Source organism: Neofelis nebulosa, chromosome 18, assembly GCF_028018385.1.
Source record: "Neofelis nebulosa isolate mNeoNeb1 chromosome 18, mNeoNeb1.pri, whole genome shotgun sequence".
NCBI classification, from domain to species: domain Eukaryota; kingdom Metazoa; phylum Chordata; class Mammalia; order Carnivora; family Felidae; genus Neofelis; species Neofelis nebulosa.
In genome coordinates this window covers 3753718-3771923 of record NC_080799.1, presented here as the reverse complement: position 1 = coordinate 3771923, position 18206 = coordinate 3753718, and the positions used below count along the sequence as shown (strand labels likewise).

At 52.2% G+C, this 18206-nt stretch overlaps 2 protein-coding genes across 16 annotated transcripts in view; both read left to right on the top strand.

The window, feature by feature from the left end:
* The window catches only part of LOC131501222 (monocyte to macrophage differentiation factor 2), a 126486-nt gene that overhangs the window by 60039 nt on the left and 48241 nt on the right, over window positions 1-18206 (top strand). For 10 of the 15 annotated variants that reach the window (XM_058711029.1, XM_058711030.1, XM_058711036.1 and 7 more), the window contains one exon: window positions 2976-3574. In XM_058711029.1, the coding sequence (XP_058567012.1) occupies window positions 2976-3574 (599 nt within the window). Of the gene's footprint in view, window positions 1-1769; window positions 1821-2975; window positions 3575-18206 lie in introns of those variants that run through there. The other 5 variants (XM_058711034.1, XM_058711035.1, XM_058711042.1 and 2 more) reach the window with 3 other exon arrangements.
* On the top strand, window positions 15069-17758 carry PAPOLB (poly(A) polymerase beta). The gene has a single exon (XM_058711053.1). The coding sequence runs from the start codon at window positions 15263-15265 to the stop codon at window positions 17186-17188; it is 1926 nt and encodes a 641-aa protein (XP_058567036.1). The 5' UTR covers window positions 15069-15262; the 3' UTR covers window positions 17189-17758.

Here is an 18206-nt window from a genome sequence, read left to right as displayed (position 1 = left end):
CCTCTTCCTTCCCTGTCCTGGTGGAAATTCTAATGGGTTCCACATTGTGTTGTTGGGCCGGCCGTGCGCCTCCACCCATCTCGTCAGCCCGGCACTGACCTCGCTGGCTTCCCTCGCTGGTGTGACTTACGCTTGTTTTCATCAGAAATCGGATTCTTCCTTGAGAACAAGAGAAAAACATTCTCTAAGAGAAGCAACAGCAGGTGTCCTGCACCTTTGGGCCCGCGTTTCCCCAAACATTTGTATGGAAGAGAAAGAGTAGAGCACGGGGCAGAAAAGGGCAAGGCGGGTCACGCCTCCCAAACCCAGGTCGGGTTACCCCGGGGGGCGCCTGCCCTCCTGCCCTTGCTAGAAACGGGTCCGGCACAGTGTGACAGATAGGCTGTCCTCCGCATTCTGTCTGTGAAGGACGCTGGCGAGGGAACACGTGGCTGCCACCAGTGGCTGCTCTCTGAAGATGGCCACCAAGGGAATGCCCGCGAGGAGAAGAAGGCTTCCTTGACAACACAGACCACACAGTCCAGGGTCTGTGTTCGCCGGGGCTCCTTGGGGCTTAAGGAGGGGCTCCTGAAGAGAACAGATCACACCCTCTCTTGCATTTTCTCTCATCTTGATGTGATTTTGCTGACTTTGCTTTGGAATCCTGCTGAGGAGAAGGGAGGGGAGCTCACTTCTGAGGCCCTGGGAGGGGACCTAGCAGTGTTGTAAGTCGTTTTTTTTTTTTTTTTTTTTTTTTTTTTAAGTTTATTTATTTTGAGGCAGAGAGCATGAGTGAGCAGGGCAGGGGCAGAGAGAGAGGGAGAGAGAATCCCCAGCAGGCTCTGAGCTGTGAATGCAGAGCCCGATGTGGGGCTCGATCCCACAACCTGAGAGATCATGACCAGAGCCAAAATCAAGAGTCAGACGCTTAACCGACCGAGCCACCCAGGGGCCACTCTAGTTCTTTTTTTTTTTTTTTTTTTTTTTTTTTTTTTTTGTATTAAAGTAGAGTTGTATATGCCTCAGACCTTGCAGAACCCGGACCCATTGCCAGACGCACAATAGCCGTTGCCTTCTCCGCAGTATCTGGGCGTCTTTCCCGTAGTTTACGGTGTGATATTCAAGTTTACGTTCAGACATCTTGAAAGGCAGAGGCTTCCAAGCCCCTGGGCCACTTTGGGTTTGGGCCGAGGCCCTGGGGCCTGTGCTTGAAGGAGGAGGCCGAGTAAGCCAAGTGTCCGTGGAGGGTTCAGGTCCTTTGAGAACGTGCTGGCCCAGAGGCTTCTGAGCCAGGGTGTCCTGAGAGGCAAGCTGTGTACGTAACTCGCGAGCTCCAGTCTTCAGAAAGCTACTGCATAAAAAACAGCTTTGCGGTGGTAAAGCATAAATGACAGGCTGTACAACACGAGGAGGGTCCCCCACCCGCCCCCCTCAAAGGGCAGACGTTAGTGTTCGGAACCTAGTCTTTGGCGCGTGAAGCTGTCAGCAGCAGCTTGAAGAGTTCAGGCTTTTCTGAGGGTTGTATGATGGCGGACAGATCCCGGATGGTTCTAGAGGAGTTGAGCGGAGGGTCTGCTTCCGAGCTTCCTTCACAGCAGCCCTGGAGGGAGGGAGACACTTAGCGCATGTGACCGAAGCCCGGGTGCACGACTAGCAAGAGGCCCAAGCACAGTGTCAGTGTCGCAAGCACCTTACGCTTCGAGTTCCCGGGGCGGGGGCGGGGGGGGGGGGGTTGCCCAGTGTGGGTTCTTTTGTTCGCGAGGCTCCCTGGTGACTCTCTCCTGCCCTAGGCGGACAGCCTCACTTCCTGAAAGCCTTTTCCAGAACTGCTGGAGCCAGAGGTGGGTCAGGACTGGGGACGCTGACTTCAGCTGAATGAGTGCTGATGTTTGTCACAGTGGAGGTGGGACCCAGGCCCCTGTTTCCAGAGCCTTGGGAGAGTAGACTTTTCTTGGTTAGCCTGTCAGGTTTTGTCTTTGGCGAGGGCAGCAGCATAGAAGTGGGGTACAGTAGTTAGGTGATGGGTCTGATTTTCCAGTGTCCCCCACTTGCTGCAAAGCCTTAGTGTTCATGAAGCAGAGACCCCTCTTTTTCTCGTGCCTTCCTGCTCCCTACAGTGCTTGCGGGAGAGCCTGGCAAATATCTCTTTAGAATTCTCAGACCCTTCGAGCTCTAGGGGCTTTGGATTGAGGATTTTTAGACACACCGAAGTGTCCCAGGGCTGTTTTCTAATTTCCCCAGCAAGATTGCATCTGTGGCCTGGACAGGGCCTGAATACCAGGCTGGATGCGGTGGGTGGAATGCATACATTCCAGTCATGCCTCCCCTGGTTCTGGAAGAGCCCTTTTGTGTCCACTGTGGTCGTGTGGACGTTGTAGGGCCAGGCAAGGGCCAGTGAGGGACAGCATTTTGGGTGGGGGGGGGTGTCTGTGTTTTGAATGTCTGATCACTTACCACTCTGTTAACGTGCCTGCGACTTTGCCTGTTTTCCTACATCCACGTGCTTGCGATTAATTTCCCGTATTAGACGCAGCAGTGGCGGAGAGGCTGGGCTCGCGAGATCAGGCTTGCTGCCCTCCGTGGGCTGCCTCCCACGAGACCTGGCCAGCCCCGTGGCGATTCTGCCAGGCAAGCGCTCTCATCCCCACGCCCGCTGCCCCTCTTTCTTGGCTGCCTACCGCGCAGGACGCATGTGCCCAGCACGTCCCAGAAGCCAGAACCCTGCAGCCGAGTGTGTCTTACCTTTTGGTGACCTCATCGTGCTTCCTGGAAACGGCTTTCCTTGAAGGGTGCTTCGGGCCATTCAGACCTGCTTAGTTCCTTGCAGTCCCTGCTGGTTTCAGTCATATTCTGCCTCAGGTGCTTGCGGGGGTGGGGTGGGGGGGAGACTTGGCCCCTCTGGCTCCTTTGGGGCCCCGGGCCCCGGGCGGCCGAGCCTCGCTCCCTCTTGTCGCTCATGATGGTTGATGCTAACCCGCCTTACGTTTTTCTCTCAGGACACGGCCTTTACCCTGCCATCGGCCAGAGCCGTCGGTCCTTGTCCATGAAGGCTGGCCCACCATGTTTTATGGGACCCACTTCATCATGTCTCCACCCACCAAGAGCAAGCTAAAGCGGCAGAGCCAGCTGCTGTCCAGCGTGCTGTCCCGGACGCTGAGCTACAAGCACCGCGACCCGGACACCACCTTTTCCAGCCTGGGCGCCAGCGACGACCCCGCGGAGCTCTCCACCCAGCTCTCGGCCCCCGGGGTCCTGAAGGTGTTCGGGGACAGCGTCTGCTCGGGCACCCACTACAAGAGCGTCCTGGCCACGGGCACGTCCAGCGCCCAGGAGCTGGTGAAGGAGGCCCTGGAGCGCTATGCCCTGAGCCCCGAGTGCGCCAGCCAGTACGTGCTGTGCGACGTGGTGGGCCAGGCCGGCGACTCTGGGCAGCAGTGGCGGGCCGAAGGCTTTCGGGTGTTTGGGGACAACGAGAAGCCCCTCCTGATCCAGGAATTATGGAAACCCCGCGAGGGCTTGTCCCGGAGGTTTGAGCTGAGAAAGAGGTCAGACGTGGAAGAGCTGGCAGCCAAGGACGTGGACACCGTGACGGCAGGTGAGGAGGAGAGAAGGTTCAGGAAGAGCAGGGGCTGGTCAGGGGAGAATGAAAAGGCAGAGGCTTGGGATCCGTTTGGGGGAAAACTCGTCTGTCACGGTGTCTGAGGACTTTTTTTTTTTTTTTAATGATTATTTTATTTTTGAGAGAGAGACAGAGTGCGAGCAGGGGAGGGGCAGAGAGAGAGGGAGACACAGACTCTGAACCAGGCCCCAGGCTTTGAGCTGTCAGCACAGAGCCTGACGGGAGGCTCGAACTCATGAACTGTGAGATCATGACCTGAACGGAAGTCGGACGCCCACCGACTGAGCCACCCAGGCACCCCTTGAGGACTTCTTAATCAAAGTTGCTGTGGAGACTGCAGTTGGTCTATACTGCGAGACACGTGCGTGTGCTGTAGTGGCTCCTGATGGAGTCTTGCAGTGTCGTAGGGCAGGTCCCTCCTTTGTTCCAGCTCCCCAGTCATGTCCTTTGCTGCAGACAGCCGTGCACAGCGCGCAGGTGGCCGAGGGGTTATGGGAAGTCCCATGGTGCCCGAGGTGTGGGGTGAGTCTTTGGAACAGTCCAGTGAAGGGACAAGGAGGTGTGAAGGGTCTCCAGAGGTGATGGGGTGCCTGGGGCACTTGGAGGCCTGTGGGCCAGGGCTCTGTGTCTGTTTGGCTGGTTCGGCTGGTGGAGAGGAACTGATTATCTTAATAGGTAAACGCCATAAGAAATCATTTTCTTCCAGAGCCAAAAGACTCTTCGGTGTATCTCAGATCATAGTTGGCTTTTTCTTAATTTCTTGTAGAAAATGGTGGCTTTATGCAGAAAAGGGACTTGTCTTCTCTGGTTCTCAGCAGAAGGATGTTTAACGGCCTTAGGGGACTTGTCATTTGATTTCACAATATCCCAGGATCGAAAGAGGCCTTGAGCACTCCTGACCTGTTGTGTGTGCCCCCGAGGGGTTGCAAATGCTCCTTTTCTCTAGTTCTGCTTCTGGCGTGGGGCCCGCTTTGTACCTTCAGTGTGGAGATGAGCAGTGGAACTCCAGGGACCGGGGTCACTCAGGCCTGATGGGGACCTCCGTGTCCCACAGTCCAGGGGTGTGCCGCGGTTGGCATTCAGCAGCAGCCGTCCTCTGTTACCTTGGGCAGATCACTTCACCCCCGTGGCCTCAGTTTCCTGATCTGGATAATGGGGGCATGACTTCCCAGTCACGGGCGTTAGCGATGTACGCAAAGCACTTAGCATGGTGCTTGGCAGACGCTCGGGGAGTTAGAGTTGTGTATTATTGTTAACGTTTCCTGTACGTGGTAAGCAGTTTGTCCTGTGTGCTTATAGGCAGAAGTTGGGGGTCCTACTGACAGGGGGGACATCTGATCACTGATGCCATTTGGAGTTGCTGGCACATGGTGGCAATAAAAAGCTCGCCAACTGGAGTTGACATTTTTGCAGTCAACTCTCCCTGGCCCGGCACCCTAACGTCCCCACCCTGTGGGCCCAGGGTCTGGCGTTCCATCCGGCCCTGCCTTGCCTCGATCCAGCGCACTCTGGCCCCGTCATTCAGAAGATGCCCCAGGAGGCCAGGCAGACCTGCTGAGAGGCCGCTGGTGTTCAGCTCGTGGTCATTGTCCTGCTCGGTGTTTGTTCTGCGGGGCGGAGGGCAAAAGCGCATGGGTCTCTGGGCCCCGGGTGTCGGCTAGGACGTTGGAAAGCTTGCTCTGTATTGCACAGGTGAGGGGACCAGGGGCCAGAGGCCATCTGTAGGAAGGGGGTCTTTATCTCCTGTTCACCAACCCCTTACGGACGGTGTTCCTTTTACATCAGTCGAGGCAAGAGAAGGCCGCATTGCCCACGGCCTATTCAACTTGGCATTGGTTTTGCAAAACCTTTCAAATAAAGAGTCCATTGAATGGGACCAGTCTCACGGACACACTTGGCCGGGCCGGAGGCGGGTTGTGTTACCTGCCTGAAGCAGGCCTCCTGGACCCCAGGGAATCACCCTTTGCTGCTGGTTTTCCCTTGGGGCGTGGTCCGGGACTGCGGGGCCTCCTGACCGTGCTGTCCCCCTGCCAGCGACGGTAGAATTGGTGCAGTGAGGCCTGCGGAGGCTGAGCTGTCCAAGCGGACCCCGAGGAGCTGAAGGGGGTGTTTGGTGTTGACTTGCTGTTTCTGTGTCAAGTCTGATAGCGAGAAAGAATCTCCAGCTTGTTGGTCTGCCCTGCTCGGGAGATGCCCCCAGCGCCTGGCCGTCCTCTGGGTGCCCGGCTGGCCTGTGTGCCACGCTGAGGCTGTGTGGTGGCACTTGCAGTGGTGAAATCAACGCCCACGGAGGTGGAGCGTTTTAGGGCCTGGGACGGTGGCGATTCCACCGCAGAGCAGCGCTCCAGGGCTTCTCTGTGCGTCTTTTCCCCCAAAGAGCAGGGGAGGTTGACCCTACAATTCTAGTGAGCCATCTGGAAAGAGTGGTGGTAAAGGGAAGGGACTGCCTGTGTGTGTGCGCACGTGTGCAGGCGTGTGCGTCTGTGTGCAGGTGTGTGTGCATGTGCGTGCGCGGGAATTAACGCTGGCCTTCTCTGGCTTCAGGTGACCGAGCACTGTCGCAGTGAAGGACTCCTCGGGTCGCTAGTGAGCCGGGGCTCCCTAGTCCTGGTTCAGAGTAAGCCGGAGCCGACGCTCCCTCCTGGCTGCTCTTTGGAGCTGAGGAGCAGCTGGGAGCGGGTGCCGGGTGCTGGGGACCCACCACGGGCCCCTCTCCTGCAGGCTCGCTGGGGTTCGCTCACAATCCCGCGGCGAAGGAGGGTGTGCCAGAGGCTTCCCCGTGGCGCCGGAACGAGGATCCACGGGCTCTCCTTCCCCATTCGGACCCTTGTCACGCACCCGTAGTCACGCACTCGGACACTTTGGGTTTCGTTTTCCATAAATATTGTCTTTTTGCAGCTGCCGGCTCCCCTGATTTCCAGAGTCTCAAAATACTGTGCGTCTGCTCTGGGAGAGGGCGGCTGGCATGGGGGGCGCTGCGAGGCCCCTCCTGTGTGCGTTTTCCCGGAAGGCTGGTGTCCAGGGCCGGGAGCACTGACAGGCCTCTGCGTCTCGTCACCGACAGAGACAACAATCACTTCTGTGCACTTCGGGGTGGGGTGACAGCTGGGCCATGTGGTCTTCGTCAGTGGCGTGGGGAGGGCGAGAGAGAAGGTGCGTTTGTGTCCCCAGGACGGAAGTGTGTGTTCAGCTTCGATTTCTCAACTTTGGCCTCACGGACAAGTTAGGTCAGTAGTTTTGCTGTGCGGGCCAACCTGTGCGCATTGGCGGGCATTCGGCGACGTTCCAGGCCTCTGCCCGCTGGATGCTAGCAGCACCCCAGCCGACTGTGACAACCAAACGTGTCTCTGGGAGGGCATTGCCAGGTGGCCCGGGGGGCAAACTTGCCGGGACACGGAGCCACTGAACCGGACGGAGCGGCTGCACCGAGCGCCTCACCGTTGGGGCCAGCGGCCACGTGCCTTCGTGACCCTCAGGCCGCACTCTCCCTCCCGGGGCTCCCTGAGGACTCGGCGCCCTGAAAGCCCAGTGTCTTGAGGGTGACATATGGAGCTTCTTTTTCTGCCCGTGGATGCCTTTTCTGTGTGGCCTGCGTGGCCCTCAGAGGCTTGGCATTGTTCTGTCCCCTGCAGGCGGTGTCTCCTTCTCTTCTTTGGGTGTCCTCTTAGAAGAAGACCAGCTTAGAGCATTTCTGAAGCCGCTGTGACTTGAGGTGTGCAGGCTACGCCATTCCAGGCATCTCTGCCTCTGTCACTGGGCTTGTGACTAACCGGTTGTCTGTACGGTATGGGGGCATACAGTAGGTGCTCATTAAAAGCCCATTGAAGTACTAACGCACGGAAGGAGAGCCACCTCCCAAGTTTCACTTTCCACGTGCATCCAAGACTCCAGAGTTTGGCTCCATTTTCTTTTCTTTTTAAAATTTTTTTAGTGTGTATTTTTGAGAGAGAGAGAGCGAGCCAGTGCGAGCAGGAGAGGGGCAGAGAGAGAGAGGGAGATGCAGAATCCGAAGCAGGCCCCAGGCTCCGAGCTGTCAGCACAGAGCCTGACATGGGGCTCGAACCCATGAACCGTGAGATCGTGACTTGAGCCGAAGTCTGACGCCCAACCGACTGAGCCAGCCAGGCGCCCCATCCGTTTTCTTTGCTAGGGGTTGGAGACGGGATGGCGAGAGGGTGGTGTTCCGACGGCGTGGCAGTCCACTAGTGCCAGCTGTGGCTTCGAGCGACTGGGAGTGTGTCCCTCGGGTACCTGGGTGTGCAGCCCGCCACACTCCTTTCTCCTTTAGGCCCAGCTGGAGTGGCCGGGGGTGGTGGAGAGGTGGTCTCTGAGCACCTGACTCTGAGTATGTGGTTCCTCCCACCTTCTCCTCCATGGATGGGCAGGCAGGGCCTCGGCCCCGGTGACAGACAGGGATGTTGAGGCTTCAGGGGGGCCCTCTGCTGTCTCCACCCACCGATTGTGCACTGTGAATTCTGTCCTCACACGTCCCCCGACCTCTCTGTGCTTTTGACGTTTTTTCTTTCGCCGTGGATCTGATCTTTAATAACTTCTCTCAGGATGAAGGAGGCGATCTGGATTTTCTTCTCCTTTTATTTTAGCAGGAATCGCCTTGTGGGTCTTGAGTGAGACTCTTTGAGCGTATTTGCGGTGATGGACTCATTGTGGGCAGCATTTATCTTATGTGGTTTGGTAGAAAGCAAGACAACCCCTAACTTTCCTCATCAATCTTAAAGTAGAAAAGTAATTGAGCTTAAAAGACATTTTTGAGGATTTTTAATTCAGAGAGAACATAAAATTGAATGGTTAGTTGCTCACAGCCCATCTTATCCTTTAATTCACTGCATAGATTTTTTTTTTTTTAAGTTAAGTCTTCAGCGTCAACAGAGAAGCGCAGCGGCAGCGGCTGTTCCGGGAAGCTGGGTGGCGCCCGCCCGGGGCCTGGCTAGCGGCACCACCCCCTTCCCTGGGACTTGCCACCTCGTCCTACGAGGAGCCTCCCAAGTCAGGTGCTCCGTGCTTCCCGCGGCAAACACAGGGGGAGGGCAGAGCTGGCATAAAACATTCGGAAGATGTGACACGTAAGAGGAAATGGCTCGGGGAGGGCCGGTGTGGACAGGGGCAGGGAAGGGATTTAGCCAATGAGGGAAGTGTGTGCCTGTGGGGGGTGCAGGCCCTCCTGGGGTGTTGGGCCGGAAGGGATTAGGTGTCAGGTTGAGGGGATGAGAGAGAATACCAGACACCTGTCAGCCCCTCGGAGCCACAGGCCTCCACCTTTCTTCACATTTGGCCCCCAGTCGGGATGCTCCCAAGGTGAGAGCGGATGTTTATTGGTTGGCACGAATAACTAGCGATTCCGTGAACTGAACAGCACTGAACTCAGATTTCCTAAAACCTCTTCATAGTTGTGGTGAAACTGATTTTAAAAGTCTAGAAGTAGATAGATTTAAAACCACTCATTTAGTCAGCATTTGCTGTCTAACTAGTACAACCAATCCACCTGGTTCTCGAGGCCCTTCTGTGTTGTACCAAACCGCAGTAAAATGAATCAGCCTCTTGAACATGGTCTTGAAGGAGGCAGACATAAAAGCAAAAGTTTGCATCTGGTTACACGGCAAGAGAGACCTCACTTGGGTTAACCGTGTGAAGCATTTCCAAGAAGTATTAACATATTAACCACTATGTTTTATTACCACTTAAACCGTGTTCATAGCTGTTGGTTCCCAAAAGTGACTTATAATTTTGGGGAAAGATTTTGGGGGATATATTTAAATCATATAGAATAGTTTATCTCATGGATTGATTTATTTGTTTATTTGTTTAGGGAGAGAGTAAGCACAATTGCAGGAGGGGCAGAGGGAGAGGGAGAGAGAGACTCTTAAGCAGCCTCCACACCCAGCATGGAGCCCGACAGGGTGGAGGGGGGGCCTGAACTCACGAACCGTGAGATCATGACCTGAGCCGAAATCAAGTGTTGACGCTTAACCCACTGAGCCACCCAGGCGCCCCCTCTCAGCGTTTTAGATGATATACTCACGTAAACAGAGAATGCTAGCCAACTATCTTTTCTTCCTTCTGAAGGTTGACGTGGCGGAAATGTTTGCTGAGGTCTGGGACACACATTCAGATGTGTCCACAGTGACAGCAGTAAATGAGGCCCAAGTCCACCTTCTTTGCTGTGCTGTCCTTGCACAGACTGAGTCCATCTTTGTGAAAGAATACCGGTCCTCGAATGCCCAAGATAGGTCTGAACAGGATGAGCAGGGGTAGGGGGGTATTGATCTCCTAAGCTCTGAGATAGGTGATAAAGTCATGGTAACTGAAGGCATGTGGTCTGTGGACAGGAACATCCAAGCCGACGGAAGGAACAGAATAGAGAAGGCAGAGGCAGACCTATGTTGACTGACCCAGTGGGAATTTGGCACAGTGTAGATCGCGTCACAGATTGTGGGGAAAGGGTTTTATAAATGGTGTTGGGATGACTGGCTTCAGCCAAAAGAAGAAAGATTTCATAGAGAAGGCTTAAAAGGCACAAACCATAAGGGGAAGAGGTAGATGGATTTGACTATATCAGATCTTAAACTTTCTCTTCAACTGAGGACAGTGTATAATAAGATTAAGGTCTACCTTTGGTGCTGTAAATTTCACTCAGACCTGGTTTTCCATCGCCTACATAAACCACCTTATCCATTCCCCTAATCACGGGCACTCAGGTCGCATCCAGCCTCTTCCCACTACAAACACTGGCGCTCCCACCCTGTTGAGGGTCTGTGCAGAGTCCTCGGAGGGCATTCTCCCAGGAATGGAATTTCTGGATTACAGATGTATCCACTTTGTTTCCTACTAAGCGCTGACGGACAGCAGCTTCTCCAGAAAGGCTGCCATGACGATGGTGTGCTTTCTTGTGTGGTCCTTCCGCATCCTTAGGCACGGAGTATGAGCCCCCGGCCCTCAAAAATCTCCCTTGGAATCGCTCTTAAGTCAAAAGGTGCTGTAACGTTAATGTAGTAAGGGTCCTAGACTTATGCAGACGTAGAAAGTCCCTGTAGCCAACTGGTATGAGTAACTGTGAACTGAGTCACACGATGATTTCCCAATGTGTAGATTTGAAACCGGCCTCTACCTTATCAAAATTCAAGAACTGCGTCTTCTGGATATTGATTAGCCAGTGACTCGAAGGAGAAAGAATTTTATTTTTTGTGCTCATTCACTAATTTGTCAGCAAATATTTGTTGGGCGCCACTCTGTTAGGTGCTGGATATATAGCAGTTGACAAAACAAAGAGGTTGTGTTCTCATGGAGCTTAAGAGTCTAGTGGGAAGTAAAGACAAATAAATAATTACACGAAAACCATACTTACAAATTGTGATATGTGCCACGGAAGAAAAGCACATGAGCTAATTTCGCATGAAGGTTAGGGAAATTCTCACTGAGGAGGTAAAATGTAAGCCAGTCTTAAAGATGATGACACATTAACCAGGTGAAGGGCAGCAGATACTTGGTGGGGCGGGAAGAGCTCTCTGGGCAGAGGGAACAGCTGTGTACAGACTCCAGGAGGAGAGAGAATGAAGCAAATTCAAGGCACTGAAAGAAGGCCCGTGTGCCTGGAGCGTGGGGGGAGCTGTGGGCAGTGGGGCTGGGGAGATGGTCATGGGAAAGACAGACAAGCTTGGGTCGTTGGGTATTTTAGATTTAGACTAAGTATAATGGGAGGCCCCGAAGGGGTTAAAATACCACTCTGGCTCCCAGGCAGAAAATACTTGAGGGGCGCCTGGGTGGCTCAGTCAGTGGGGCAACTGACTTTGGCTAGGGTCACGATCTCACGGTTCGTGAGTTTGAGCCCCGCGTCGGGCTCTGTGCGGACAGCTCGGAGCCTGGAGCCTGCTTCGGATTCTGTGTCTCCCTCTCTCTCTGCCCCTACCCCGCTGGCACTCTGTCTGTCTCTCTCTCAAAATGAAATAAATACTAAAAAAATATTTAAAAAAAGAAAATACCTGAAAAGGTCAGTAATAGGAGAGGATTAGATTATTGTAGGAACCTAGATGAGAGTTGGCGGTAGCCTCCAGTAGAGTTCGGAGGGAACACGTAGAGAGAAGTGTGTGAATTGCAGATATATTCTGGAGGCAGAATCACTAATATTTGTAAAGAACTAGATGCTGAGTGTGAGAAAGAGGGAGATGTTGAGAACGGCCGCCAGGTTTCTGGTATGCCCAGTTGGATGGGTGGAGATGCCATGCCCTAAACGGTGACTACTGAGAGAGAAACAAATTATGGAGGGAGGACTAAGAGGTCTCTTTGGACTGTGTTAAGTTGGAGACATTCAACGGAGGGGGTAGACAGCAAGTCAGATAATATGCATCTGCAGCTTAGAAGAGAGTCTGTTACAAAAACTTGAATTAAGCTGTAAGTGGGTGATATTTAAAGCTGTGAAAACTGAGATCATCTAGGCAGCGAATGTATATGCGATAAGGAGAAACGAGGGACTTGGTACGGAAACTGGAGTGACACCAACTCTAGAGGCTAAGTCATGGAGGAGCAGGCAGCAAATTAGGCTGAGGAGAGGCCAGAGATGCACAGGCGGGGCAAAGAGTGTGGTGCCATGGAGGCCAAGAAGAGGCCACCATAGACCAAAAGAATGTAGACCATTGGGTTAAACAATATGGCAGTCACCAAAGACCTTACTGAGAGCTGTGCTGCTGGAATGTGGAGCTTGCAAGCCGTATTGAAGTGGGCTGAAAACCAGGTGCTTCTATTCTTGTAATATGTGGGCTTACTTACCCTAGAAAATCTTTCTGTATAGAGTACCTGGAAGGGTTGGTTGAAACATAAAAAAAATTCTCCTTTAAGATGCCAAGCCGAGTGCCTAAGAAAATAAGGTAGGTCAGCAGGGTTGAAAGAACCCCCAAAGAGGTACTTTGAAACCTCAGAAACTTAACCGATTCTAAAGCTCTCATTGCTCTGGAGGCATTTGCCAGTCCTTGTAACCAAGAACCTTTATTTTAGCAGCTGCCCAGGAAAGAGGCAGAGCTTCAGGACCTACAGAGGTAGAGAAATGGAACTGAAACTCCCAGATATGGTTGCAACTCTCAAAGGGTGACACGCTGAATGAAAAGATGGGGTAGGAAGAACCTGCTACCTGGTGAAAGGAGATGACAAAGTGTTATCTTCCTTCCTCCCTCCTTCCTTCCTTTCCTCCTTCCCTCCCTCCTTCCTCCCTTCCCTCCCTTCCTTTCCTCCTTCCTTACTTCCCTCCCTCCTTCCTTCCTTCTTCCCCTCCTTCCTTCCTTCTCTCCCTTCCCTCCTTCCTTCCTTCCTCCCTCCCCTCCTTCCTTCTTCCTTCCTCCCTTCCTTCCCTCCCTGCCTCCTTCTTCCCTTCCTTCCTCCCTTCCTTCCCTCCCTCCTTCCTTCTTCCTTCCTTCTCTCCCTCCCCCCTTCCTTCCCTCCTTTCTTCCTTCCCTCCTTCCTTCCTTCGCTTCCTCCCTCCCCTCCCTCCTTCCTTCCTTCTTTCCCTTCCTTCCTTCCTCCCTCCCCTCCTTCCTTCCCTCTCTGTCTCCTTCTTCCCTTCCTTCCCTCCCTCCCTCCTTCCTTCCTCCCTCCTTCCTTCCTTCCTTTCTTCCACCCCTCCCTCCCTCCTTCCTCCCCTCCTTCCTTCCTTCCTTCCTTCCCTTCCTTCCTCCTTCCCTTCCTTCCTTCCTTCCTTCCTTCCTTCCTTCCTTCTTCCCTCCCTCCTTCATTCCTTATTTATTTATTTATTTATTTATTTATTTATTTATTTATTTAATATTTTAGAGGGAGACAGAGAGCACACAATGGGGGAGAGGGGCAGAGGGAGAAAGAGAGAAAGAGAATCTTAAGCAGGATCCATTCTCAGTATGGAGCCGAACACGTGGCTCAAGCCCATGACCCTGGGATCATGACCTGAGCTGAAATCAAGAGTCGGGCGTTCAACGGAATGGGCCACCCAGGCGCCCCTAGAGTTCTCTTTCTTGACCTGGGGTCTGGGTGGGGAAAACTCCCCTAGAATGGAAAAATACTTTTCCTCTCACATGTGTTTGGGGTTCAAAATTGCACTACTCTGGTAATCTGGCTAGTCCTTGGAAGAATTAAATTACACTGTACAATTTGATAACATACAAACACATCTGATAGAAACAAAGCAAATCCTCTTTGAGAGGACATCCACACAGGCATCCCAAGCCTCACCAGAGATGAGCTCACAGTCCCAAAATTACAAGACACGTGAAATGATGTTGGTCTGAGTTGGTAGAAAACAAGCTAGAATCAGATTATCAGGAATATGAAGAGTAGGAACCGTTAGTTATAGAATATTAAGTAAGTTTAGTGTTTAATGAATAAAAGGTAGAAAGAAAACAGGAAAGAACAGAATGTCTTCCAAAGAGGCTGGAAAGATTTGGAAAAGAACAAGATAATGCTTCTGGTGATTAAAGCTGTTAAGTATTGAGGGGGACCTGGGTGGCTCAGTTGGTCAAGCACTGGACTCTTGGTTTCGGCTCAGGTCATGATCTCTCGATTCATGGGTTTGAGCACCACATGGGGCTCCATGCCATCAGCCCAGAGCCTGCTTGGGATTCTGTCTCTCTCCCTCCGCCCCTCTCCCACTCGTGTGTGCGCACTCCCCCCCCCCCCCCATAAATAAACTTTAAAAAAGTATTGAAATGGATACTTCAGTGACGGCTTAAACAGCAGACTAAATGCAACTGAATCAGAGAATTGAGAGGTAGACCCGGCATCACCCGGGAAGAAGGGGGAGGCGGGAGACATGGAGAGCCCAATGAGAGAGTCCATCACGTGTCCGCATGAAGCGCATCGGTGGTGGGGAGGGCCTACTCCAAGGACATGCCGGAGAATCTTCCTGGGGTCATGAAACGAAAACCGCGCATCTTACGGTTCAGAAATCACCGTGTACGATAAGATAAGGGAAAAGTTTATCCCTCGACACCTGGTGGCGGCATCGCAGGACGTGGAGGGCAGGGAAGATTTGTATCGCTGCCAGAAAGACAGGTGAGCGGGTCGGCCGGACTGCAGACCTCTCAACAGAAGCCGTGGAAAGCAGAGGCGGCGCGGAGGACCTTCAAGGCTGCAAAGAACAGAACCGTCGACCCCGAGGTGCCGACACCGCTAAGCCCCCAGGCAGGCACCTGGCCACGGAGGACGCAAAGGGACGCTTGGCAGCAGCGGACCCTGGCTGCGAGGCGTTTCTGAAGGACGTGCGTTAGGGCGGAGGCCCCCCGGAAGCTGCTCCTGGAGAGGAAGTAGATCTGAGGTGCGAGGCCCTGGAGACCCAGGAGGTAGATGGTAGGTGTGCGTAAACGGTACTGACGAGGCTCACCCCTGCCCGCCTGCGCTGTCCCCCCCCCCCCCCCCACCGCGAAACTACAACTCCCGTGGGGCTCTGCGCGCCGCGCAGGCGCCGTGGCATGCGTGGCCTGCGCGGCCGTTCTAGAACGCCGCGCCGAGGGCCCCGGCGCCATGTTGGGGCTGAGGGGAAGGCAGAGGAGCGCTTGAAGCGGCGGGAGCGGAGAGGGAGCGGGAGCGGGTTGGCCCCGGGCCGGCAGGAGCCCCGCCCCTCCCGCCTCAGCGGATCATGACCCGGGCGGAGGTCGCGGTGGCGGGGGAAGTGGCGTGGCGGGGCCGGCGCTAGAGATGCTGCCGTTTCCGGTGGCGACCCGTGGATCACAACAGACCCCGCCGCCGCCCAAGCGCTGTGGCATCTCCTCCCCCGTCAGTTTAGCAGCCCCCAAGGAGACTGACTGCGTACTTACCCAGAAGCTAATCGAAACCCTGAAGCCCTTCGGGGTTTTTGAAGAGGAAGAGGAACTGCAGCGCAGGATTTTAATTTTGGAAAAATTAAATAATCTGGTAAAGGAATGGATACGGGAGATCAGTGAAAGCAAGAGCCTTCCACAAGCTGTAATTGAAAACGTTGGCGGGAAAATCTTTACGTTCGGCTCTTACAGGTTAGGAGTACACACGAAAGGTGCTGATATCGATGCGTTGTGCGTTGCTCCAAGACATGTTGACCGAAGCGACTTTTTCACCTCGTTCTATGATAAATTGAAACTACACGAAGAAGTGAAAGATTTAAGGGCTGTTGAGGAGGCGTTTGTGCCAGTTATTAAACTGTGTTTTGATGGGATAGAGATTGATATTTTGTTTGCAAGGTTGGCGCTGCAGACCATTCCAGAAGATTTGGACCTAAGAGATGACAGTCTGCTTAAAAATTTAGATATTAGGTGCATAAGAAGCCTTAACGGTTGCCGGGTGACAGATGAGATTTTACATCTAGTACCCGACATTGACAACTTCAGGTTAACTCTGAGAGCTATCAAATTGTGGGCCAAATGCCACAATATCTATTCCAATATATTAGGTTTCCTAGGAGGTGTTTCCTGGGCCATGCTAGTGGCAAGAACTTGCCAGCTCTATCCAAATGCAATAGCATCGACTCTTGTACGTAAGTTTTTCTTGGTGTTTTCTGAATGGGAGTGGCCAAATCCAGTGCTACTGAAAGAGCCTGAAGAACAGAACCTTAACTTGCCTGTATGGGACCCAAGAGTAAATCCCAGTGATAGGTACCATCTTATGCCCATAATCACACCAGCGTACCCACAGCAGAACTCCACATACAATGTGTCTGTTTCAACAAGGATGGTCATGATTGAGGAGTTTAAACAAGGGCTGGCCATTACACACGAAATTTTGCTGAGTAAGGCAGAGTGGTCCAAGCTTTTTGAAGCTCCAAGCTTCTTTCAAAAGTACAAGCATTATATTGTACTTCTAGCAAGTGCACCAACAGAGAAACAACATCTAGAATGGGTGGGCTTGGTGGAATCAAAAATCCGAATCCTGGTTGGGAGCTTGGAGAAGAATGAATTTATTACTCTGGCGCATGTGAATCCTCAGTCATTTCCGGCTCCTAAAGAAAATCCGGACAGGGAAGAATTTCGCACGATGTGGGTGATTGGGTTAGTGTTAAAAAAGCCGGAAAACTCTGACGTTCTCAGTATTGATCTCACCTATGATATCCAGTCTTTCACGGATACGGTTTATAGGCAAGCAATAAATACTAAGATGTTTGAGGTAGATATGAAAATTGCTGCAATGCATTTAAGAAGAAAGGAACTTCATCAACTACTACCTAATCAAGTGCTTCAGAAAAAGAAAACACATTCAGCGGAAGGTGTCACTTTGACAGCTTTGAGTGACAACAGCCTTGACTTCTCTGTAGACAGTGAAGACGGCATGTCTGTGCCTTCACCTACGAGCATTATGAAGACCGGCCCAATGACTGGCAGCTGTCAGGGCAGAAACAGTCCTGCTCCTGCTATAATGGTGGCATCTGTGACCAATGTACAAGTTACTGAAGTCTCCTTGCAACAAGTGAATCCCAGTGAAAGCTTGGGTGCGTCGGGGGAAAGCATTCCTCAGACTGCCTCACAACCAGCCCTTTGTCCACCACCAAAGCCCACAGTTGCCAGAGTTGTTTCTTCTACACGTCTGGTAAATCATCCACCCAGGCCTTCAGGGAGCACTGCAACAAACATAGCTAATCCTATAGTGGGAGTCTAGCAGACATTCTCACCTCAGAAAGGACCAAAGAAACTAAAAGAAGAGGAACAATCTCCTAAAGAGACAGTATAACTCCACTAGAAACCATTCAGATAGTGGCTGGCCATCTGGAAAACATCCAGTACAGAACTTTTCAGTATCTCTGCTCTTCCTGCAAATCCTGCTCCTGTTACCAAGAATTCAGTAAGACAGACTGAACTGACAAAAACAACCTCCAGGGTCCATAAACAATATCTGCCAACTCAACCTGTTGTCTTCAAGTGCCACAGGAAGAGAATGAAGGATACCGAACGAGATTTGACTCAAAGTAGATTTAGCCTTATTTGGTAACTTCCTTTACTTGGCTAATCTTGATCAGAAGTCCAGGTTAGTAGGTGAAGCTAGAACTGTTATTAATGTGTCAGCAGCAGTTGTAGTAACTATTTGAAAGGACTAGTGCCCATAAAGAGAAAAAAAAACAAACAAACAAACCCTTCAGCTGGCAACCCCATGCCTGACATCTGGACTGGATTTATGTTTGATGCATTGTCGGGGAAAATTTGCAATACAAATTGGTATCAGAATTCCTTATACTGACGATGCACTTTATGTATATTTCTATTAGAAAGTAGAACTAATTTTAAGTTTTCCAGCTTGATGAATTCTAGTTTTTCCCTGAAGAGTTTTCTTCATTATTAATCGTCAAATGGGATGCCGTTGTGCAGTGTGTACTAAACTTCAGAACAAGTGTAAAAGTACATCCAATGCGGTCTCTTTGAGGTAGGCATAACCCTTTAAAAGTGAAATGTCAACGCATAGGGTATATATTTGACATTGAAGCAGTAGATAGTCTTTGGTTTTGCTGGGACACAATCAAGAAATGATACATTGGTTTTATGTGTACGATTGTTTTAGAGTGCATACAATCAGCAAACAGCAAATACAGTCTCAGAGCTAACAAAACTCCCTAGTCTCTTGCCCTTAATCATTTTTCCTCAAACAGAAAAGTTTTTTGCCTCTCCCCTCACCCCAACTCTGT